The sequence below is a fragment of the Lissotriton helveticus genome, chromosome 8 (genome assembly GCF_964261635.1).
Source record: "Lissotriton helveticus chromosome 8, aLisHel1.1, whole genome shotgun sequence".
NCBI classification, from domain to species: domain Eukaryota; kingdom Metazoa; phylum Chordata; class Amphibia; order Caudata; family Salamandridae; genus Lissotriton; species Lissotriton helveticus.
Genome location: NC_136069.1, coordinates 1,527,931,253 through 1,527,957,226, shown reverse-complemented (window position 1 = coordinate 1,527,957,226; position 25,974 = coordinate 1,527,931,253). Strand labels below are relative to the sequence as shown.

At 41.2% G+C, this 25,974-nt stretch overlaps 1 protein-coding gene across 1 annotated transcript in view; it reads left to right on the top strand.

Moving 5' to 3' along the window:
- Positions 1-25,974, top strand: part of CAPN5 (calpain 5) — a 581,017-nt gene that overhangs the window by 544,619 nt on the left and 10,424 nt on the right. The window contains exons 10-12 of the mRNA XM_078658512.1: positions 1,588-1,784; positions 11,648-11,769; positions 16,184-16,320. Of these exons, the coding sequence (XP_078514638.1) occupies positions 1,588-1,784; positions 11,648-11,769; positions 16,184-16,320 (456 nt within the window). The remainder of the gene's footprint in view (positions 1-1,587; positions 1,785-11,647; positions 11,770-16,183; positions 16,321-25,974) is intronic.

The following is a 25,974-nucleotide window of genomic DNA, read 5'->3' as shown; positions in this document are numbered from 1 at the left end:
GCAACGATGCAGAAGTCCATACAAAAAGTACGAAAAGAATTATCCAGGAATAACGGAAAGGAAGGGTCCTTCATGGGCGATGGCTCAGGGGATTGCGCTAATAGTTCAGAGGCGCCAGTCACGTACCATTCCGCTCGTGTATTGACAAATGACACTAGGTCCTGTTTCTGTTTGGGGTTCTCTTTCTGGGTCACTCCAAGTTTCGCGGGAAACACCAATTGTTGCGGGTCTGGCAAAAGGCTGGAGTCCGGTCTCAGACACACATTATCAATCCTTACGGATAGGGCATGGAAAGCGGTCTCCGAGTGGGAATAAAGAGCTCCGATGGCGGCCATTACGGTCCCTAGCGAAGGCAGACAATTCGTCGGACCCATCTCCACTCACTCGATGACAAAGCAGTCTTGAACCCCGGAGGCTGGCTTCTCCGGGGAAACAGGCAAGAGCGGGATGGACAGAGATAACGGGCGACACGCTGATCAGCAATCTTTACACCACCCCCCCGAGGGGGGACCCCATCCGTAGACCCCGGGACGGCAGCAAGGTCATCGGGACCCGGGCCCCCACCCACAGCCGCAGTCACGTATTGTTGCCGTCTCTTTTAATATCCGCCGGAACACAGGACCGCCACCGGTATAGACCAGGAAAAGTTCCACTTCGGCTAGACCGGACTCCACCAGATCCCGCAGCCGATGTTGTTCAACTGAGACCCGGCTGGGTCAGTAATCGAGGCCCCAGCTCACACGCTGAAGTAGGCCGAAAATGAAAGACGGTGTAACTGCGTCAAGCAAGTCGATTAAAAACTCCGGGATTGCACCCCTGGGCACAGCAACGCTTCAAGAGCACGGGAGTCGGGCGTGAGTTCAGGAAAAAGTACAGGATATATCAGGGAACGACGGAGGTCGACGGAGCCGGGAGCTTATGCAGCCATCTTGGTTTCTAGCGTAGCTCCTCCGTCTCCTGTGATGTCATTGGTTCAAATTGAAGTCGAGGGATGGCACTTCTGCCTCCCCTGGTATTTCGGTGAATTGACGCCTATGTGAATGCATGGTATAGCTGTGGTAATCCCCATTATGAGGTGCTGAACTCTGATTGGGAACATACCACACTTAGTAATTACTGTACCATGCTTTTCAGTATTTACCTTGTCTGGCATTACCTCTCCAAATAATAGGCAACTTGTAATAAAGCCCTCAGTAAAGGATCGGGTTGTAGCAGGAGGTAGGAACATTGGCAGATTAGATGAGCCTGGTGGTATTTTCTTCTGTCACTTATGTGATTCTCGCCTGAGATAACCTGGCATGTCGCTGTTGATGCTCAACGATTTCTCAACCACAAACTAAATTACTGAAGTGTTGTTTCTAAATTTACTGTTACTGCAGCATGTTCACATAAGAGAATTGCAACCTCTTTTTTAGTGGGTTCTGATTCTTTCACATAAATTTGTGTGCATTTTTCCAAAAGTGCGGTGAGTATCAATTTACAGAAATGTGCCGTTTAGGAAAAGATTGGTGTTCCCCAGTGTTGCGCTTGATTTCACACTCTTTGTAATGTGTCAGGACCCTGACTGTGTGTGTGTTTTGCACACAGGTGGAGCTGAACCGGCGGTATAGGATGCACACCATCCAGGTCAAGGTGGCCAGCTCCATATACATCAACTCACGGAGTGTCTTTCTGAAGACCGACCTGAAGGAGGGCCGGTACGTCATCATTCCAACCACCTTCGACCCAGGAAACACCGGGGAGTTTCTTCTTCGTGTATTCACCGACGTGCCTTCAGAGTGTCGGTAAGACGACAATAATGCTTCTTTTGAATATCCTAAGACACGCCACCTCACTTACTGTGCTTTGCTACAAACGTTTTATGTGCAATCACTCCCCAATTGAAACTGATTCTATATACTCATTCAATCTAACTTGAAAGGATGAAAAGCTGAGTTGACTTTTCCAGGAGTCGAACCAACCACCTACAGATTACATTCGGATCTCCACATCAAGTACTCAAGTTAATGAGCTATCTTACCCCGCTTCCCATGTGTGCTTTTTTTATGTACAAGGGAGCATGCCGCATAATCCCTTCCACAAATGGTGGACCTATTCTTACCTCATAATGGAATATAGCAGTCTGATGTAGTTTTGCGTTGTAGTAGTTAATGGATCTTCAGTCTTAGGATTTAATTTACAATTCATTTTGCAAGGGGTAGAAAGTTGTTTGAGAGGTGAGATATTGCACTGTTGCGCTAAATAACAATTTAACAATTCATGTGTGCTGCTGCAGCGCACACAGTGCACTTGTGAACTGTTCTTCCATTAAAAGCTTAACACACAACGTTCTCTACAGAGCATGCAATCACCTGCCACCTGGAGACCAGCCTGGTACCCATTAAAATGAAATTGGCCGCAAGCTGGGCTGTACCAATAGCCTTTGATCTGACCAGGTCAATTCACTTTACGAGGATCCCTAGGTGTGCCTTTTGATATCAACATTTCCTTGTACAGTATATTTTCCTTTGAGTGAATTGCTGCCTTAAAAAAAACAAGTCTTTGTAATGGGGCCATTTTTAAAACTGACCTATTTCTAATCAACTAAAATCTAATTTACTCAGTTTAAAAATAGAAATATGCCTCTAAAAAGTCTTATTTTGATCCCTGTTTGGTCTTATACTTTATCCCTATACCTTGAAAAAACATTTGTTTCACTGTTGTTTTTTGAGGTTCCGAACTCGAAATTGCATAGTGGTTACTTTTTGACTTGCAAATAATAATTTGAAAGTATTACATTTTTTCTATGTCCACACCATCTGTAAGGATCTTCTGGTCCCCGTAGAAATGCTTTATAGGCCTCACTCTCTGAAATTAATGCCATGAGCTTCTTGACACAACTCCACAGGTGAGTTCGCTTTGGTCATACTTTGAACGCTGCCAAGTATATAACCCCTTTCCTGCAGTCTGGCACACAAGCTCTTCTGGTTCTTACTGAATTGCCATCTATACTGGCTTCATTTGAAAGACTGTGGTGGGTGTCCAACATTTCTAAACAGTGTAAGTCCTATGATTAAGGAGCATTGTCAATCTGCCTATCACTATCTTCCATGATTCATTCATTCCCTATTTCTTAGCTATGCTCATAGAGCCACTTAGAAGCTGAAATAAGAGTATTTCTGGCAAGAGTTGTAGGTTTAAATCTTCTTTTATTCAGTAAGTGGAAACACCCACAGGGAGAAACCGCCGCTCGTTTCCAGGACTCCGGGCAACTGACTAGCGTTGCCCAGAGCGCTAGAACAGAACGGAGGAGTGGAACAATAACAAGAGAAGACAATCCCTCGTGCTGGGCACAGCACGAGGGAAGGTATATACTACAACTTCTCCCTCTTCACAACATTTCAAAGAAAAATAAAAATTAAAGAATAATAAAAAGAAAGCAAATACATGTGAGTTAAGACATCAAAAGCATTTAGGACCAAAGTAAAATAAACAAACTTCAGCTTAACACATAGTCATTAAACCTGATAGGTAACCTCCTACACCGAACAGATGGAGTGGAAGCTTGATGGGAAACCTCCCCACCAATCTCAGAATGAAAGGAAGACAAAGAGGGAGACAGCAAAGAAGAGGAGGAACAAGAAGAAGGAGGAGAGGAAACAGTGATAGATGCGGATGCATCTGACGAAGGAGAGGATGAAGATGAGTAAGAAGAACCTGGGGAATCTAACCAAAAAGACCAGTCACACTGATCAAATTGTTCTTGGGTCAAACTCAACAAGGAGCGAGCCTGTGAGCCAGATAGATGAACCAAAGCTCTTTTGTTCCACCATCCTCTGCTGCCAAGTAAAGCAGAAGCCTTACTGACCGCAGTAACCTGGACTGGGGTGGAGAACTTAGAGAGCCCTTTAGCAACTTTTCTTGGATTCTTGATGAGGACCCAATCACCAACTTTTAAAACAATAGAAGTGAAAGATTTACCTGAATCATGCCTGACCTTCATAAGGGATTGTTTCTGAGAGACTTTTTCAGAAAGAGAAACATGAGAAGGACGAAGGGTCTGAACGTTCTTCTCAGATAACCAAGTAGGACACAGTCTGGTGTGAACATTCCTATTTCTTAACAAAGAAAAGGGAGATATGCCAGTCGTGCAATGAGGAGAAATGTTGTACGACCAAAACTTTTCTTCAACAAAATTTCTTACATCGTTGTGGGAGGAAATGGCAGTCTGAACAGCATCTTTGAGCAATCTATTGGCCCGTTCAACTAAACCGTTTGAAGTGGGCGAATAAAGAGCAACTTTGAAATGAACAACATCATGTTCCATTAAAAATGAGTCAAATTTCTCGGATATGAAATGGGAACCATTGTCGGTAACAACCACAGAAGGACAACCTTCAATGATGAACAAATTTCGCAAAAATTTGATGGCATTAGCAGAGGAGGGGGAGTCACAAAACATGTGATACAACCATTTCGAATGATAGTCAATTAGAAGAATGACATATTTCATGTCATGGGGAAGGACATCAAAGGGGCCAGAAAAATCCAACCCAACCTTTTCCCAGGGTTTAAGTGGAAAAGGAACAGGATGGAGGGGCGTACTAATGAGTTTCCATTTCTTATCCGAGAGCAAACATTCATTGCAGGAATCAATGTAAAACTTTACCTGGGACTCAATAGAAGGCCACCAATAATGCGATTTGATGAGTTGGGATGTTTTGGTGATGCCTAGATGCCCTTGATGTGCAAATTTAATGATATCGGGTCTGACATCAGAAGGGGGAACAAAAACATCATGCCTCATAATTAGATTGTCAACAAGGGAGAGTTCAGAAGAAATCATGAAGAAAGCCTTTAGCTCATTGGACAATTTTCTACTCTCAGGCCAGCGCTGAGAAATGTATTGTGCAACCAATTTTAAATTGTGATCATTTTCATATGCTTTTGACCAAGAATCCTCTGAAATGAAAGGGCAGAACTTGGTGGCGTCAAGAGTGGCAACTACACATTCAATGTCACCGATATCTTGAACATCAGAAGCAGTATTGAGTGACATGCGAGACAAGCAGTCGGCACGAAAATGTTTGCCACCTGAAATGTGTTTAATATTGAAATGAAATTCATGTAATTTGGACAATATTCTGACAAGTCTTGAGGAGGCTTTACCTAGGCCATCACCATTGAGAAGTTGAGTGAGAGGCTTGTGATCAGTGAATAAATCGAATTCTCTACCCCAAATGTAGTTCTTGAACTTTTCAATTGCCCAAACACAAGCCAATGACTCACGCTCAGTGGTGCTATAGTGGGTTTCAGAATCCTTAAGTTTTCTGGAAGAAAAAGCAACAGTGTGTTCCCTACCAGAAGCCCACTGACCAAGGACGGCACCCAAACCAGTCAAACTGGCGTCAACCATGATAAAACACTTGGCGGAGTCTTGAAAGGGGTGCAAAGCAGTAGCACCTACAATCATGTCCTTGACATGTGAAAAAGAGGCATTGATCTCTTCAGTCCAAGTATATTTGGAACCTTTGTGAAGCAAAGAGCGAAGGGGTTCAACAATTTGGGCATAGCCTTTGACAAAACGGGCGTAATACTCCGCTAAACCCAAAAAGGAACGGAGGGCATCCTTGTCTTTGGGAGGAGAAGCCTGAGAAATAGCCTCAATGAGGGAGGACTTGGGTTTTATGCCTTCAGGAGTCAAAGTGTGACCTAAGTATTCGAGGGATTGAGAGCCAAATTTGCATTTGTCAGCCCTGACAGTCATGCCAGTTTCATTAAGCTTGCTCAAAACAGAAGAGAGATGGGATAAATGAGAATTCCAATCAGGAGAAAAAACCAAAATGTCATCCTGATAGGCCTGCACCCCAGGCACAGACTCGAAAAGATTATCCATAATCTTTTGGAAAACACTAGCAGCGCTAGCAAGTCCAAATGGAAGTTTTAAATATTTTAAATCACCAAATGGGGTGACAAAAGTGGTGAGGTCCTGAGAAGATTCGGTAAGGGGTACCTGATGGTAAGCGGAACGTAAATCAATAAGAGAAAAATATTTGGCACCACCTAGGTTGGCAAGCAGGTCGTGAATTTTGGGAAGGGGGTGGCAATCAACCAAGATGTTTTTGTTTAGGGTGCGAAGGTCGGCACATAGCCTAAGCTCACCGTTCTTTTTGCGAACGATAACAATGGGTGAAACCCATTCGGAAGAATCCGAAGGTGCAATGATACCATCCTTTTTGAGAGAGGTGAGCACAGATTTAAGCTCATCCCTGGCACTGATGGGAACAGGGCGAACTTTATGAACAATGGGTTGGGCAGAGGCTTTAAGCTTGATCTCATGTTTAAAACCTTTAACGGTGCCTGGTTGGTTGGAAAAAACATTGGGGAATCTGTCCAAAATTTGTTTGATGTCTGACTCATGATTATCAGTGAGAAGACAAACTGAAACAAAAGGTGGGACAGGGGAATAACCTTCAGGAGGATCACCAACTCTAATGGGGTCATCCGAACCAGGAACTAGGTAAATACCCATTTTGGCGAGATCTTGCCAGCCAACTATATTGGGACCCTTGGTTGCAATATAAATTTTAGTAATGATAGATCTCCCAAAACACTCAAGCCTATAATTGAAGTAGCCAAGCATAATAATATCAGACTCATTAAATGCTTTGGGACTAAGGTCAGATTTGAGCAAAGAAATGGAATTGTTCCATTTTTCCAGAAAGAACGCTTCATTGAGAATGGTGATTGGAGATCCAGAATCTGCCATAACTGTAACCTCAATGTTGCCAAACAGTGCAGAGCAGTATGGACCTTTGACCAAATTAGAAGTGTCAATGAAATTGCAATGGATGGATACAACCATATCTTGAAATTCATCAATGCAATCATCGAAATCAGGACATAGAATACTATTTACAGAAGGTCTGGGCGACCTTTTGACAGATTTGCACATACCTTGGAAATGTCCTAATTTTTTACATAAAACACACCTTTTTCCTGAAGCAGGACAAGAGGGATTGTTGCCAATATGGGACTTAGAACCACACCTGTAACAATAAGGGTTAGGGTTAGGTTTTTTTTTTTAAAAGGTCTAACAGACCTATTAGTGTTAACTAAACTAATAGAAGTGACATTGTCATACGAAGAAGAATGAAGAGAAGAATGAGTTTGTTCTTTTTGCAGAGCGTTAGAAGTAGTGATGGATCTTTCAATGCTCTTGGCAATGTCAATAGTTTCTTGAAGTGTAGGCTTCTTGCAGCTCAAAAGGCGTTGTTGGATCTTTTTGGAGAAACAGGCAAAAACGAATTGATCTCGAATGTAAATGTCGGGATTAGATTCAAATTCGCAAGTAGACGCCAAGATTCTTAACTGAGCAATGTACTCTTCAATGGATTCATCTTCTCGCTGTCTCCTTTTGAAGAAGTTATGTCTCTCAAGCATTTCATTAGGTTCTTCACCATAATGTCTTGCGAGGCGAGATAAGGCTTCCTTATACTCATCCCAATTATCACCAGCATCTCCAGAGGGAGGAGAAGATCTGGGAAGGTTCTCAAAAGTGTGTTGCGCAGCAACTCCCAAGCAACCATATAAAATGGCAACTTTCCTCTCAGGAGTGAACTTGACTGCATCAATTGCTACAATATGGTTGGCAAAAGCTCTAACCCATTGACGCCAAGGAATAGTAGGTTTTCCAGGGAGTTGAAGAAAAGGTGGGGGTTGAGCAAATTGCTGAGAAGAAGCCATTTAAATAAAATGAGAAGTATCACAGATAGGGTTGTAAATGTGCTCAATAAATAACAAGCATGAGTAAAGCTTATGATAACAGTTGAAATGCAGGCAGAGGTGTGCCTGTCACCGAAGGAGCAAAAACAAAATGAATAAGTTTGTCAAATGTAATAAATAATGTTGTAAAAATACCAGTATTTAACTCCACAGTATCAATAAATGCCAAGGAAACGAAGCGAAGGTCGCGCTGTGGCGTCGGGAATCAGGAAACTGACTCGGTGTGGAGAACAGCGCAGAGCGTATTGTTGTGGGTAGTTGTAGCTAGGCAACGAGCTAAAATGGCCGCCGTGCGCAAGCGTGCTGACGTCAGGGCGTGATGAGGTGGAGCGCTGGAGCATCGAGGGTATTAGCGTCAAGTGCGCGTAGAAGCTGATGACGCGCTGGGACAATGACGCTGAATGATGCGTAGTACTCACTGGATGAAGCGCGAGCTTCCAAGGCAACCGTCACCATCTGCAGCCGTCACGGTGGGAAATAGAAGAAAATCAGGAGAAAAACCAGCTACCGTCGACTTGAAGAGCAGGAAGATGAGGCATGCTGCAGACAAGTAGATAAACACCTGGTAGGAGGGCGGGCATCGAGGGAGTGGGCCGAGTACTTCCTGGTGGGTGTTTGAAGTTGAAGTTGGTAGGTTCGGGACCCGCTCTTCGCCAAATGAAATAAGAGTATTTCTGGCAAGAGTTGTAGGTTTAAATCTTCTTTTATTCAGTAAGTGGAAACACCCACAGGGAGAAACCGCCGCTCGTTTCCAGGACTCCGGGCAACTGACTAGCGTTGCCCAGAGCGCTAGAACAGAACGGAGGAGTGGAACAATAACAAGAGAAGACAATCCCTCGTGCTGGGCACAGCACGAGGGAAGGTATATACTACAGAAGCACAGCAGACCATTGCTCTGCCATTCTACGTTATCAGCTCTAGGTCTTGCTATATGGTCCGAAGATGACCTAGAGGTATTCTCAAAGTGCAGTCGTGGTAGCCGATTCTAGGAGACAAGACATCTTTGTCTAGCCATACTTGGCCAACTGGCTCGTCAGATGAAGAAAAGGCATATCCTTTCCTCTGTTTGTCACATGAGATTTTTTCTCCCAGACCGAGCAGGGTATCACTGCCCATGACCTTGAGCATCTCAACAGCCCCTCACACCAGGGAGATGCTGTTCCATGTTGGTCCCCTAAAGAATGTCTACGTGACAGTGAAGAATCAGCCCACTCAAAACTTCTCTCCAGCTGGGAGCAAATCAACTTCCCTTTAATTGAAATCCTAGGTTTGAGATTGAAAATGTGCTGCTAAAGTTAGCACTTCAACATGAACATATGTTGTTAACATTAGAAGGTTAAATCTAGAATGTAAACATCCACTTCCTTAAAGCATGGTCCCTACAGCGCATATTTACAGGTCAACCTCTTCAGAATCGGACCTATGGAAGGTCGTCATCGGCATTCAAGACAATTATCCATATGCACGCTTAAGGATCCTCAGAAAACAAGCGATAGAGCAGTTGTCTGCAACCTTTTCCTCAGAAACTGTACTGCCTGCCTAGAAGACATGCCCATCAGGTGTCTCATGTAAATTAGTTCTTAGACCACTACCAATAGACGTTCGTTTACCAAACATCTCTGGGGTAGTGTGAGCGCCATCATGCATTCATTGACCCCACCCTAGTGACATCTCTTGTTTTTTATTTGCCGTTTTTACATAACATGAATACATTTCCGAATTCAAGAGTCCTGCAATTTAGGAATACATACACATACAGCACCCAATGCATGGTATTATTCAGCAGATAACTAGACAGCAGAACCATTTCAGACATATTTCACCTTAGGCTAGATATCTGATAAACTAGCATGTACAGTGGCGTGCAGCGAAGAACTATGGGCCAAACGGACAGGGATGTATGGCATGAGTATAGTGACGTCACATGGTTGACCTCTTTTTTTATAGTTAATCCATGCACAGACTGTTTGTTGTCACTGGAAGGACAAGCAGTCAAAATTGAAGGAAGCAAACATGGCCCTTAGTTCCCTATTCACTCTGTTTCTGCCTTTATGACACTAATACCAGGGTACAGAGGGGAGTGTCAAGGGCACGTCGGGGAGGCAGATGCTACCTCTGGCTACCCTAACATGATGTCCCTACTGATACTGTATTCACTCAAGCCCATCCATGTCATTACTAATAGAAAGGATTAGGCATTTACAGAGTTTCTGTGATGGCTGTGGGTGGAGTGTGTCCATTTTCTGCCTTGAGCAGTAAGATTGGATGGCTGTGCTAGTGTTGTTATGAAGGTGCCCGCCTCGTAACTGGCTTTGATATTTTGATTTAATTACTGGAGACCCCAATTATGACTGGAACACATGAATAAAGGGTATTACATTCACTGATTCCTTAAAATACATTCTCATTACAAGTGGCCTTCAGATAAATCTTTGTCTCCATTGTGATGTTTGCTCGGGTCACTGGTGTGCAGAAGAAATTACCTCAGAAATTGATTTACCATGCCACAGGCATCCACTTCCATTCAGACTTTTAAAGTCTTCTATTGAATTACAGTTTTTTACATTGCTGAGAGATATGTTACGCTTCAAGGAGATCTTTATGTGGTGAAGAATCTTTTCAACATTACTTTTAGTTTGGGAGCCTGTGAAATCCTCAAGCGTAGCTGGACTTTAAAGGCTTTCACCTGCCTTAACATGTTAACGTTTTTTACCTATCCTGAATAAATGCAAAACTGCAGTCCACAGATATCCTGACAGTGATAGTTTGAAAGGAAATACTGTCTGTAGTTCCAGTAATAGTTAACAGATGCATCCCATTTATTATTTGGAAGCTCAAGGCTGCAGTACTCCTGACAGGAAATAGATGTCCTCACAGTTTTTACATGTGGGTAAAATGTTGCAGTTCCCCCAACAACCAGTGGGTGTCCTCACTGAAATTGCATGCAGTTGAATGCTGTAGTTCATTTAACAGCTGATATTACTGATGCTGGTAAGTAATCATGGAATATCATTGTAAATCTTATGTGCCGTGATATATCTGCAGCACATGCTTACTTATCTTATCAAATGTTTGTATATATTTTTATTTATTTATAAAGTTTTATATAGCGCAAACTTGATCCCGGAGGATATCAGAGCGCTTTACAATAAGTGGTGGTATCTGAATACTGAAACATGGCTTGAGTACAGTAGAGTGCTGCACCTTGATTGTGAGTCTAGGGCTAATTATTTACAAGGATGGAGAATAATTAAGTTTTCGGAGATTGTTTATGAGAGCGGTTTAAATGTCCATGATGCGTTATATGTTACTAGTTGTTTTATCTAACCATAGCTAAATATAAACCTTCTGTTCACAGATGCTTTGCTCAGATGTGCATCAGATCATGTGTCACAGAATTCTTGTCCATCAGTTACCTTGCTAGAGAATACATATACTGGCCACTCTAAAATAGAAAAAATAAGCTAAACTAATGGGCCCATTTTTGATAGACCTAGAAATGCAAACAAAAAGTGCTGTACATTTTTGTCTTTAATGGTGGCTGACTCCAGGCTTGTCTTCCCAAAATGTTCTCACCCTGTAAGCACACACATATAATGTAGTAGAGATATGTGGATATGTTTTCAGGATCTTTCACCATAACATTTAGACGCATTGCTTAAAATTCAAGAAACACAGGGTGACTTAATAATTGTATGCATTGTGAGAGCTACACTCACATTCTCTATGCTTTGGATATTCCGAGCAATATTTCCTATTTTGTTGTTGGCGCCTAAATGCTTTCGTTCTTGTAGAAAAAAATAACTTCTCATGCTGTACCCTTTGCTTCTGATTTGGTAAGATGTTGCTGAATGTTCCTTGTTGGGTTTCTTCTCTCTTGCAGAGAGCTGACATTGGATGAGCCTCCTCACACCTGCTGGACTGGAATATGTGGTTATCCACAGCTCGTGTCTCAAGTCCATGTTATCTCTGCATCTGGCCTAAAGGAACAGGACTCTCAAGGAGGTATGGAGGTTTCAATATGCTATTTTTGAGGCCTTCCAAGACACTGTATATTCAGTAAAAAAATTGTGATAAGAGGTAGAACTGCTGGTATTAATAAATTGATCAATACAATGTGGATTTGAAGGGCACCAGATCTTTGATTACTTATCTCCGCTAGCAAACCTTACGCAAAATAATGTTCATCTGAAACATTTAGACTCGAGCAACTTTTCAACAATTCTGTTTGGACTTGTGGCTGGCAAAAGTTGCAAATAATCTGTGTAACTGATGCTCAAAAAATTATCTTAACCTCTGCTTGTATGAGGAAGTCCTAGGGGAGGTGGAGATCAGGGAACTCTGGTCTTTGGCAGGGCTGGCTTCACATCATGCTGCTAAAGTTGTAGGCCATCTGTCTGCTCTGAGGACCAATCCTGCTCCATCAGTGTGAGACTGATGCAGGTTCTCTCAGAGAACACAATTGCCATGTGCTACTGCAACAAGCAGGGCGGAGTGTGGTGGGTCCTGGGTCCTGTCTCAGGAAGGTCTGCGCCTTTGGAGGTGGCTGGAATGTGGGTGATGATCTTGCTCATGAATCACCTGGCAGGTTCCCTGAATGCCAGCGTGGACTTGAGGATCAGACAGTGTCTGGTGGATCATGAGTGGTGTCAACATTCAGAGATGGCGCTGGACCAATTCAAACAGTGGAAAGAACCCAGGCTAGATTGTTTCACCACCGTCAAGTGGTGTCAAATGTTTTGTGCATTGTGGTTTCCATTGAAACACTCATTAGGAGATGGATTCCGATTGATATGGAACATGGGACACCTCTACCCTTCCAGCCTCTTCTTCTAATGCCCATAGTTTTGAAAAAGATCAGTTATTCCCAAGTCATTCTGGTGGCTTCTGATAGGGCCAAGAGTGTGTGCTATCTGGATCTTCTAGACATGAGCATCTGGGCAGGCAGCCACTCCGCAAGGACCTCCTGTCTTATCAGCAGGACAGGGTCCTCTACCAAAATCTGCTCAATATGCACTTACATGCGTGGAGAGTGAGCGTCCGCAATTGGCTGCATTGGTCTGCTGTCAAAAGTAGTGGATGTCATTGCTGCCAGGAGTCCATGTAGAAGCATAGTTGTTAAATATTCATTTGTTTGTTTCTACATTGTTGCAGGAAGGCGTGGAGTACGCACTATTAAAGGTTATTTGTCGGCCCTTTGGTCCTTTCTTTGGCTTCCTGTCCAACCGTCCTTGTTTAGATCACCTGTTGTGTGATTTCTTAAGGGTTTAACACCGGATTCCTCCAAAATTTTGTGTTTTTGTGATATCACAGTGGAACCACAACTTGGTCTTCACTTTTCTCATATGTTTACCATTTGAGCCGATGCATAGTTGTTCGTTGCACCTCCTGACTTTTAAGACAGTTTATGTCTTATGATTGTTATCTTATCGTTTGAATGAACTGTAAGCACTTACAGTGCAACTGACCTATTCCATCTTTTCCCCAGACACATTGGTGCTTAAGGCAAGGGTGTCATTTTTGCCCAAAGTATTAACTACTTCCACCTGGGGCAATCTTTCACCATGCATGCATTCTTTGCTCTCCTTCACCCCTCGAAAGAGGTGAGTCTTCACAGACTGGACCCTGAAAGGGCTTTAAGCTTTTTTATTGATCATGCCTGGTAACATCGATTGGACGATAGATTTTTTGTGGGGGGTTTCTGGGGCAAAGAAAGGGAAGGCAGTGTAGGAGAGGATTGCATCAATGTGGATTGTCCTCTGCTTTAGGATCTGCTACTCACTGGTCAAGAAGCAGCCCTCAGAAGGTCTGGGAGCCCATTCTACCACAACCAGGGCTGCTACGACTGCGCTGGCTTGTGAATTGCCTGTCTTTGGCATCTGCCAAACTGCTAAGTAGCCATCAGTGCATATGTTCAGGACAGCCAGGACCAATGGAATGGTCATTTCACCCACTCATTATTGCAAGACAGACCCTCCACCTCAGGAGGTATTGCTTTGGCATCTCTTGTAAGGTAAGCAATCTGCTGTTAGAAGTATTCATCACAAGAGCAAGTTTCTTACCTTCGGTAATGCTATTTCTGGTGGATACTCTATTTAATAGCAGACTTCTTCCTGCCCTTCTACCTTGCCATTCTGTGGAGGGGCCTCTTTTGGACTTCTAAAATGTCCAAAGTTAGTATTCAACACACTGCTACCAACAATTGTTTGTGCAGTGCATTTGAAGGTGCGTAGAGAGAAAAAAAAACAAGAAACTGACTTCATGCTCTGAGACCTATATGCCGCTTTCTTTCTTCACTTCTGGGATGGTATGGAACCAGCGCGGTGACAAATGGTGCCACCTACCTGCGCATGGGAGCACTGCTGTATAAAGTTTCCAAATCCAGTCGAGCTCCTGGGAAGTATTCTAAGATGAGGAATCTGCAGATAGAGAATCCACCAGAAAAGGTGTTACCAAAGTAACATGTTCTTCTTACTGCATGACATCTGGTACCAAGGAGTCTGTAATCCTAGACTTTTGGCACCACCACCTCTAACCCTTTCCATGCCTCCTCTGTAGGAAAGACTGACAAACCGTGATGAAGGTAATTATCCAGAAAACACATATCCAGATATCATCAACATGATGTTTTTCCATGGCATACCTAATTAAAGGATGTGAAAGGAGCTTAAGAAAAGGAAGCCTGTCTATGCTCATGTCATTGGTCCTTTTATAGCTTCTGCCTATGAGTTCTCTCCGAACATGTGGAGTGCCATCTCCTGGAGGATGTCGTGCATGCAAAGACTGAGATTGTGCCAAAATGTCTCTCTCCCATAATGATTAGTAAATAGATCATCATTAGAGATGACTGGCAGACTAAACAACCTTTACTCCTATCTATCGCATCCCTGTCCATGATGTATTCTCTGCAAAAGGGATTATAAGCCTGATTCTATTGGCCAGAAACTTTACCAAATGCTGCTCTCTAACAGTAACATGTGGAAATCTATTGCTGTCATCACCTAACTCGCTATGCATAGAGCCTCAGGTTGCACCACACTAGAGGGACCCAAATAGGTTGAAAAGCGTTTGTGGTTTGTTTAATTGCTAATGGACTGGATGAAGCAAGATGCATGCAAGACAGGATGTTGCCAAGTCTGTCTGCCACTGGTTCATATCCTCATGGCTCATATCCGTGGGTTTTCATGAGCCCTAGCATAAACACTTTGGTTTAAAATACGAAGAATGGATGAAAGTCAGATGTATTCCTTCCCCTCCAGTTGCAGGTTTCACTTGTCTAGAATTGTTGTCCATCGGTCTTCTGTGTTCTTCTTTGTAATCTAAGAGATGTTCACTCCTAAGCTTGATTCCATTCCAGTTTAGGAGGCTTGATGTTGATTTGGAAAAAAATATACATCAGTTGCAGACAGTTTTAGGCTGGTCTTGAAAACCTCTTTCAACTCATGATTCCTCCCAAAAGATCAGCTGAAAAGTTGAAAAATGTAATCAGAAATTAGATTTATACAATCTGTAAAACACAAGAATGTCTCAAATCATTATTTCCCCTTGTATTGTCACTTCCCACATCCACTGTCCCAATCAAGTAAATCTGTTCTCACAAGAGAGCTTGACTCATCTGGTGGAGGTTCAGTTGAGGAAGCAAAAGTGTCAGAAGAGCAGCAGACTTTAAAGCAAAGAAGGAACCCAATGCAGTGGGACTAGGCTGGAAGATATCTGAAAGCAAATGTCATACTTCATATCTATCTGTTAGTTGGCAGAGTAACTTCATGAGTTGAACACTCACTACTGAAAATGCAAGATCAGCTCAGCCTTCCAAGGGGAGTAAATTATATCATTAAACTGGGTAATTGCATTAGCCAATACAGGCTGAAATATGAAAAAGCTATATATAAACTTTATTGTTGTTCTCATTATTATTATTATAAGCACTGTCATTATTATTATTTTTGTATTATTATTGTTTGCTTACTGTTGTTTTAATATTCACCCTTCTCCTATCATTCTATTCTTATTTTATTATTGATACTAAATATGACATAATATAATAACTATTATAATTGGTTTGATTATTCGTATTACTACTACTATTAATAATAAAAATGATGATCAAAAGAGAAAACTTGAACAATATTTTTGATGTTCTGCTGCAAGATTAATCCTATGACGGCCATAGACTCTAGTTGACTTTTATCTGAATAGTAATACAGACTTTTGTCTAAGTTATTATCAGCAATTTACAGGGGAATGGTTTGACTAATTCCATCCTGAAATAAAAAAGGTTAAAGGGGGAGGTCTACCTAAGTCTGGAGTTCCAATTGTGGAAGAACTTTAGTTGCTGAAAACATGAAGGAATGTTGTCCTTCTTAGTAGTTCCCGTAGTAGATATGCTTATGTAAATTATCCTATTTCTTCTCTACAGGAGCTGACCCTTACGTTATCATAAGCTGTGAAGGAACCTCGGTTCGTTCGCCTGTGGTGAAAAATAACCTTACTCCAACTTTTGATGTGAAAGGAATATTCTATCGAAAGAAGCCAGGGGAGCCCATCTGTGTTCAGGTATCTGCGCTGCGAACAGAAATTTCTCCTCTTTTCAAATTAGACTATATTTTGGTAATTACCGTACTAATAACAAAAGAAGTCCTGCCATCGTTACCTTTTCAGTGATTGTGAATGCAGATGGATGACAGTTATCGATAAGACATTAGGCAGGCTCTTGTTTCTGTCCACCTTGCATGTCTTAGTGACTGTCTGCGTTTTTTAATGATGCCTTTTTGATGATATGTTTGTCATCTGAACTGTTCTTTCCTTTGAGAGCATTTTGGAAGTAATGTGGAAGTGGAGAAATTATATGGAAAAACATCAAAATGTACTTTTCTGGCTTGGCCCAAATTAAAATAGGTCACATAGCCTAAGTAACCAAACATTAAATCCATGGGAAAGTGGCTAGAAAATTTGCCACCGGCATAAACCTTACTATACAAAACTATGGAGTGTAATCATTTCAGGTAAAAATGCTGCAGTGGTTTTGTTTTATTTACTTTTTGAGCAATGAGAAGTAAGGAGGCCAAGAACTCCAAATCGTTCAGACTTCTGTTACTTAAAATTAAAAGGCACATCAAGGAAAGTGGATATGTGGTTAACTACCCAAAAAGACACAAATGGAAAGAATCAAAGGGCACAAAACTCTTTGGACACAAAATCACAGTGTCAGATATCAAAACTAGCAGTAACTGGAATGATGCACACATTGAATTTTGAACTGGGAAAGTGTACAGATGTCCTACCAGCATCCCCATACCAAACGCAATAACCTTTGCAGGTAGCTGTGGTCAGAGCGTCTACTAAACAATCCTTACCATTCACTTATAAATCATTCTATACCAAAGGCAACTTCCATGCACCCATAACCCTCCCACTATTCAACCTGCCCAAAGGGACTTGATACCAAAAAATGTGCTTGCTTTCTTTCTCTACCAAAGGCTGTGCTATGAAATGTCAGACTTCAGAAATTTGTAGATATGAATACAATTTTAGAATTGTGTGTTCATTGGTCGCATTATTGTAAACTTAATCAAACATATCACAAGTCGGGTTCTTGACTCCAGTTAAAAAAACACATATCCCAACACTGCCAAACGAAAACACACTAACACCAGACAACTTTCTTATCGTAATGCTAGTATCAGAATTCCTTTTCTAGGTGAACAGCGTAAATCATTCACCAACCCATATACTAGTTCAGAACATCAAACACAACTTTAAAAAATTGAATTGTTAGATAGCTTTCTTGTCAAATCGTAATACGTTCAAACTTGTGTTTTGCTTGATACCTTCAGGAGACACCTCTCGCTCATTACAATCATGACTGGAAACTTTGCTCCCTTAGGGATCCCTCCCATTTGAGCACCTTCAGTCAAATCTCTATTATTCTCTCTCGACTCACACCTATTTAGGGCATCCCTCACTGCCAAATTCTCAAAAACTGACTTCTAGCAGCTGGAGGTTCTACAAAAGTTAAAATCACTTTTCCCACCAGAAGACTTCGGGAATTATGTACAAACCCAGGTTTTAATTGGCATTCATATGGAAAGTAGTATATTTGTCAGAATCTCAAATCTTTACTTGCACTCCTGCCTGAAGGCCATTCTCCAATCCACAACTTATCTCTGATTTAGATAATTGAAATATGACTGATAACACCTCAGCTTAACGGCCTAAACTGGTTCCCGCTTTGGCTGCATAACATCTTCTCATTATTTTAGATTGACAGCAAGTTCATCTCTAATAACCTAAGCTCTAGTCTAGAGTTAATCAAAGATACATTCTCTGTAAAAGTGGGCAAGAAAAGGAAACAAAAAGAAAGTTATCACTAAAGTGACCCAAGACATTAAACCAAAAAGCTAGCTGATTAATCAGATCCTCAGTGATAAAAATATGGTCAATCAAAGTATAGGTTCATCTGCCAGAACTAATACCCTCATGAGCAGAAGCCATGTTAGGCTCACTGATGAATTTGTTATGGATCTCTCCTTCCAGTTCATGTTTGAAGTAGCAGTTGACACCGTCTGGCGTAAGAAAAATTCCAAAAATACGATATGGAAGTTTAGGGCCTGAATGAAATAAAATCCTTTGCTAGAAATATTGAATAACCCTGAATAGAAATCTTAAATTTGTCCAGACAAGTGATCAATATGTTAACATTACTGCAGATTTTCAGGTGAATTATTCTAAAAATTCAGCAACAGAGTTCCTGTTGCTTAATTGGACTGCTTGCAATTTAGGTGAGTCCATAACCACAGATTTACCTTGCATTTCGAAGTAACAGCCACAAGAATGAAAGATCACCTCTAGCTTTCCCCGGTGACAAAGGGTGGCTGAAATAGAAAGCGATGAATGACCAACCATCAAGAATATAATCAGACAAAGCGTAATTTTCCTGCAGGTTAATCTCATTAACGTGTTTTTTAAACATACTCCATTCAGGATTATCACATTTATAATGAAGACCAGCCACATTCCATGCTAAAAATTAAAATTACCTTCAGATAAAGAAAAACCTGGTCCCTAAGAAATCAAGTTGAATCCCCCTTAATATGGCATTTTGGATTGATTACATTTTCAGAAGTTAATCATTATTTTCCAATGATTCCAAAGGCACAAATGTATTGGCGGTGGAGATAGAATATTGGTGTTGTGGGAGGCAAACTAAATAATTCACTGCAGACCAAGGAGACGCCTATAAACCTGTTGGCTTCTCAGTCTCCTAAAGACTGATGAAGGAATCATGAAAAAAATAAGGCTTCTAGAAGTACCCAAGTGGGAGCACACTTATCCTGCTACGGGAATGTCACAGAATCGAAAACATAGAGAACAATTAGCCCACAACAGCAGAATATTATTATTTCCTTGTCACAAAAAAAACGGACATTTACCATAATATTGAGAGAACTTTAGGCCTAAAGGGGGCCCATCTGCTAAAATAGCAGCATAAGTCGTGGCTTCAAGTTGAAGTTGTAGACTGAGGAGAGACATATGTATGGCATCAGTATTATATATTGTATTGCAGCATTTATATAGCGCTTAACACCCCTATGTGGGGCACTGAAGCTCTCTACGCATATTACAGACATTATTGAAATAATGAAAATACTTAGTTATCTTGAGGATTGCCTATTGGTAGAACAGATGAAGGAGTCTTATTGGATCCAGTTAAAGTCCCCGTTGGACAAGCATAAGTCCTCGGGTGAAGTGCCAAATGGAGAAGAATTGCTTAAAACCCTGGGCTGATTATCTAGTTTAGTAACTGCAAGTTTGATCGCAGAAAGCCTAGAGAAAAAGTTATCACACAGATCTTTAATAACAGACTCAAAATAATAAAATAGACATATATTCGCCAAATCAGATTCTCCCTTTAAAGCAAAGAACATTGTGCTGCTGAAGTCAGTACCATCCTGTGGATCATAAATCAGGGAAGATAGTTCTTTGGCTTGAATAATTGTTTTGTCCTTCAGTTGTAAGGTCAGCAAATCAATGGAGAAACTTAATTTGCCTTTGTGAGACGCATGAAGGGTGGGTGTAGTTGTAGGTGTGCTTCCTATGGCATTGAATAGAAGCTACAAGCATCTATTACAAATATCATCCCTTATGATGCCTACCTTCTGGTGTATTTGTTAGACAGGTTTAGAAATCTGGAGGTTTCTGTCTGTTGTTGACACCTTACTTTGATCTGGGTAGTTTGTGTGGATGTGTATTCCTCCGAGAAAAGATGGATCAGCATTCGATGAAGTTAGACCATGGCTTTCTAAAGAGCACATAAGCTGCAGACAGCCCCAGTCTGCCTCTGGACAATCTGTGCCTAAAGTATAGAGAGCCCCCAGATCTTACCATGGAAATATTCTTTCAATGGATGATTTCTGTAAAGGAATAAGTTGTCAATATGGGTGAGGGAAATGTGTGTGAATCTTGGTCCATTTCTGGTACCTTTTGCACAATAGTTGGGTTTCTTGTAATCTAACAGCTGAGGGTGGTACAGATCTTTTTAGACCTTCTTCCCAGGGAGGAGTAAATGATGTCAACTTGAAAGAGGGAAACCTGCTTAAATGAAGGTCTTTTCTATTGTACATACACGTCACTTGAATTGATATATGATATGAATGTACATGTGCAATGCTCTTCAGACTAACCAGATTTCTGCAAGATAAATGTGCTGTACACAGTATAACTCAAAAATCAGACACAGGACCACAAACGCTGCTATCTTTGAACATTTTACAGAGAAAGCACACACACCCCAAAAAAAGGAATTACTGTGATTGTCCAACATAAAAAGTCACACTAAATGTGAAAGCATAGAGATAAAACTAGGTCAGAAGGAAGCACACCTAATACAAATCATTAACTCTTAGTAATGAACTATGTATTGTTTTTATTTAATACGTTTATGCACAGTTTTAAAATAATACAAATGTTCCCATGAACAGTTTATATAAACGCACAATACTAAATGCTTAGAAACATTTACAATACCAATCATAAAAAATACAGATTGATCTTGAAAGGAGAAGCAATACATAGTAAAACATTCCCCATTATGCATTGCACTCACCAACGTGCCCAATACTATTCACAGATCTCGCCTCCTTTTTCACAAAGTAAAAATATTTGGATCAAAATGACAAAAAAAGTCCAAAAATCTTTCCTTTTGATCTAGCTGCCAATAATTTCTCCTCGTGTTCTCAAAATAAGCAGTTAGTGAGTACATCACTTGAACACATGGCAAATCTAGTCCCTAATCAACTATTAAACCAGACACCACTGATATCCCCCAGCCTATGGTGCATAAAGGGTCTTCTTGTATCCACTGACACACCACCCTCCTAATAGGACTGTAGGGCTATAGCTTGTTATAATTATAGTTTCTGGAATGCCATATTTTTTGAGTCTCATAGTCAAGGACAGCAGATGAACTTCCAACTATTTAGGAGTAGGCAACTATGTTAGAGTGCGGATAGTTATAAGTCCTCCCTGAGAGATTGCGGTCTTAAATCAAGGTGGGCAAATAACTTGTTAAAATGATCGAACTTTCCATCCTTGAATCTTTAAGGGCCCTTCGCTTGCTCTTCTCTGATAAGTGCAAGTCCTAGGGGCCACCCGGGCAACGTGATATTTCCACAGTACATTAAAGCACCAAACGAGGCACCTATGTCTGATTTTAGGAAGCAAATGTCTTATGTGTCGTCAACAGGAATGGCTTTAGAATATGCCACCAATACTTACACTTTATCAGGGTCAAAATCATCCCAAACAGGCACACAGCTGCCCCATAGGTTAAGAAAGGAAGGACTTATGCCGCATACCCCTTCCTAAGGGCTGAGATTGTTTCCCTCTGTTAAATCTTGTCAAGCCAGATGCCAAGGTAGCCATACTGAGCGACTCTTCACAGAAATCACAGGTTAGTTTACTTTCAAGTAAAACACCTAAATATGTGTAACTAGCAGCCACCTACTTGGTTGTTCTCAAAATCCCAAATGAAGTTGGTTCTTCCTTTCCCAAAACAAGCAAATTTCGTTTTTAACAGATTCAGCTAAATACTATTCAAAAGAAAGTATGTGTATATTATCCTGCCCATGTGGAAGGTTTACTGGCTTTACATCTCACAGCACCATGTTGTGTGCAACGAACAAGGTATATATTGTTTTGTCTTTCCAGCCTAGGTGGAAAACACACCTTCAACCCATTCTCTTAAAGGATGCAAGTTGACTAACTACAGATTTTATTATTGTATTATCCTTTATAATTCGAGAGGGTACACATAAAAAGCATGAGAAGTGCTTAGTGCCACCGTACAGTACACGCCTAGATCTAAATTTAAGCTCAGAAGCGCAAAGTAGAGAATTTAATTCCAATCCCAAATATCCAACACTCCACACTACTGAAAGCCGCACTGACCCAAGATGGGTAAAGTTGTGACATTGCATCCATCCTGAACAACAAAGATGGGCAAGACACACAGGCACATGGAGCACCCGCCTTACCCCTCTCACGATGTCCTACACATGCTAATGTTGATGCCCAAACACATCTAATGTTATGGGCGGTCAAGAGAGATCTTGGTATCATATATTCAGACAATAACATTAAGGAAAAAGATTGAGACCCTAATCTCAGTTCTTTTCAATTACTCGACTATCCAAATCATTACAGAAAGGAAAAAGATTAGTTGTTCATCAGGGCAATTAGCAGATTCAAATTGAATCAAAAGCGTAAGCTATCCCTCTCGAAGTGTCAAGCCGACTGACATAAGGTCTGTCTCATTTATACTCTTTGCAAAGCTCTGGCCAGCCCTCACTACTCTGAAGCTAAAAGCAAAATGTCAAAAATGCATTCTGTTAATCAAATCATAGTATATAGGCCCTCATTACAGAAAGGTCAGCGTATCTAAGCAGCATTCAGAAGGTCTCTAAAGATTGACTGTTTCCCCAACTGCACGTCTTTTATAAAGTTTTAGACAAAGAAAGCTCACAATCTTTTATAGCCTGTAGTTGTTTAAATGTACAGTACTGAATGCTAGACAGCACCAGTCACATACTTTGGCATTGGCAAAAGTGCACATAATTTGTTAATAATGCAAAACACAAGAGAAAAAAAATGTGAACCGCTTTTACAGATAAATAAAATTGATATTTTAACAGAGGCCCAGCTGAGTGGCCTTGCAATGTTGGAACATTAGAACATATTTTCTCGGAGAAGCTAGTGAAACAAAATTGTGTTACATGGGGATACAACCATGTTTTGCAGATGAATTAAAATGTTTTTCTGAATAAAGAATTAAAGCTTGCTGGGCTCGTGCACACAAAAAGTAGTCTCTTAAATGCTGCAGTCTGGTGCAGCCTAGTCCTGTTCAGGAAAGCCAACCTACAGAAGGCACCATGTTTTTAATTTGAAAATCTTCTTTCACACTTGCATACAAGTATCGGATGTAGAATAAACATAGTTTCTCTTAATGCTGTTCCTCTCCTTGTACGCTGACAGTCTACAGGTTGAGAACTTAGCACACACATGTAGGGGTGGCGCTGTAAAGCTGGTCATAGATCCAAGCCCAACTATATTCAGTGCCCTCTCCTTCCAGTGAACTGGAGACTCCACAGGCAGTCACCCGCCTTTTAAAAGGGCAGAACATGTGGGAACCTACAATGCACTCATAAGAAGAGACCTTACTCGTGTACACCGTGAGTGCTTTAATGGTCAGACTAAACAGAGTAACAAAAGTAAGTGGCACTACACTATGGGCGTATTATACAAAGTGCCCCGGTAGGGGCAATGGTCATGTGTACCCGCTTTGCATGCTTCTGGGGCACTATGGTATTACAGAATGGGCGGCAGACGCTTGTGCGACGCTTTCTGTAATATATATATAGCGCTGGCGCACATATAGTGTCAGTGCCATCACTAGATGGTGTTATCTCCTCTGCATGGGGGCGTGGCACCATGCAAATGAGGAAATCCATTTGCCTCTGCCTCCGCGCAGTATTATGGATGCGGACGCAGAGTCAGAGAAGCTTTCAGGAGGCACAGCGAAACAAAAAGCAGCTGCTTCAAAGACGCTCCATATTTCACTTGAATGCGCTGCCCCCAGGGCAACATGACTTCACGGCTGCCCTGAGGGCAGCGTATTCAATATAATATGGCACACTCTCCTTATGTTTTGTAAGGTGCGCTCAGCGCTAACAATCAGAGTGCGCCATATTGTATAATACGGCCCTTTATGTTTTACAAGAATAGGTAACCGGTGATTCCACACATCATGTCCTAGTCCCAATTTCCCAAATGAGCAAATAGCAAAAAAGAGTTGACAGAATAAGCGAAAGGTTCTGAATCACGTTACTCCACAAATCTGCCAAGAACTACCCACCTTGATGAGTAAGCAACGTATGGGAAACTGACTGATGCCAACAATTGAAACTTTAAACTAGAACTATGTGGGAGTTTCTAAAAACTGTTTGTTCCGATCCCTTTATGAACCCAAGAATAAACTCTGTGAATACCAAGTAAATTATGACTTTTAACCCAAAGTACATTCTTCTTTGTCCCTAGGTTCAGACGTCCTCATGATTCCAAACTAGCATTTGTTAGCAACAAATTGACCCACATAAAGATGCAGAAAGAAACATTGACAATGATAATTATTTTTTTCAGTTCAAAATAAAGTTTATTGAAATTTTTAGAAGTCATACATACAGTTGAAGAAATCAGTGCATGAAGTTAATACAAAAAGAGAGCTTAAAATAAGGTGAATAAAATAGAAAAAAGAAAACAGTTCATAAAATGTAAAATACAAAAGCAACCAGCTAGGAGGAAAAGATAATGCAACAATTATGAATGCAATGTTATACAACAGGGTGATAATATAGTTATTAAGAAAAAGAAAAAGATAAAGCAATAAAAGGAACTCAAGGAGGTTTAGCAACTTCCTGTTGAAAGGGAGATTTGGGCAGAGAGCGGAGAGCACATGAATCAAAAAATGAAGTAACCGGATCCCATAACTGCTTTCGTTTTGGGGTTAAAGCAAGTGGGTAAACATATGTTGTATCTAACCTATGATTGTAGCAAACAGCGTACCACCAAGCCTGATACGAGAGTTTAGTAAAATCCTTCCAAGCCTTGGTAATTTGCTGAAAAGCCACTGCAAGAAGTAAGTCAATTATTTTTGTGCTGAAATTGCAAGGATTCCAAATAGGGGATATACTACCTAGAAATATATGGGATACATGAAACGGGTGTGTGGTGGAATTTTTTTGTTAATGTGAGACCATACCTGAACCCAGAACAGGCGGACTGGAGAACAATTGAAAAGCATGTGAAGCAGATCTGCTTGAGGTGCGGAACAAGTCCAACAAGCATGTGGCAAGTCAGGATATCTTTTACTGAGTGTTGATGGGGAAAGTAGGAGTCGATTGTATATGAAAAATAGAGTCTGAATAGTATTTGCAGCCCTGGAAGATTTCCGTAACCTTACCCATAAATTATCCCAAAGTTCTACAGACCATGAAAGGCCCATGTCTACTTCCCATGCCTCCTCCACCTTAGTCTTGATGCGCGGTGATGGTGGAGCGTGTAACAAGGAATACATTTTGGACGCCCTAGTTCCTCTAGTAAGTAAAGTGCGTAATTGAGATATGTTAGAAGACTCCTAAGTTGATGTGGAGGGCACCTGGATATGTAAGTCATATGCAGACTGAATTGCTTGTGCTAATTTGAGATAATTAGCACGAACGGAAGAAGGAAGATGGAAGGATGCTGCAACAGCGGAAAATGGGAGAATATGTGATTGATGAAATAATTGATGTACCCATATAAGACCACGATTTCTCCATGACTTCCAGAAGAAAGGTTTATTTTTTATTAAGATCGATGAGTTGTGCCAGATAGTTTGATCATAGCAAGAGGAAATTAAAGGAGACGGTAACATTTTGGAGGTATATTTGAGAATCGGAGTGGAAATAGACTGTGGTGGACGAGAAAAAGAGAGGTATTCCTGAAAAGAAAAGGGAAAAATATACGCCAATTCTAGTGAAGTCCACAGGGGGGGAAAAGTAGGAGAACCCTCAAGCCATCTAGAAGCTTGGTTTAATAAAAAAGATTTATGATACAAAGAAAAATTTGGAAAATTCACCCCACCCTCAGTTTTCGGGCGTGTTAACTTAGATAAAG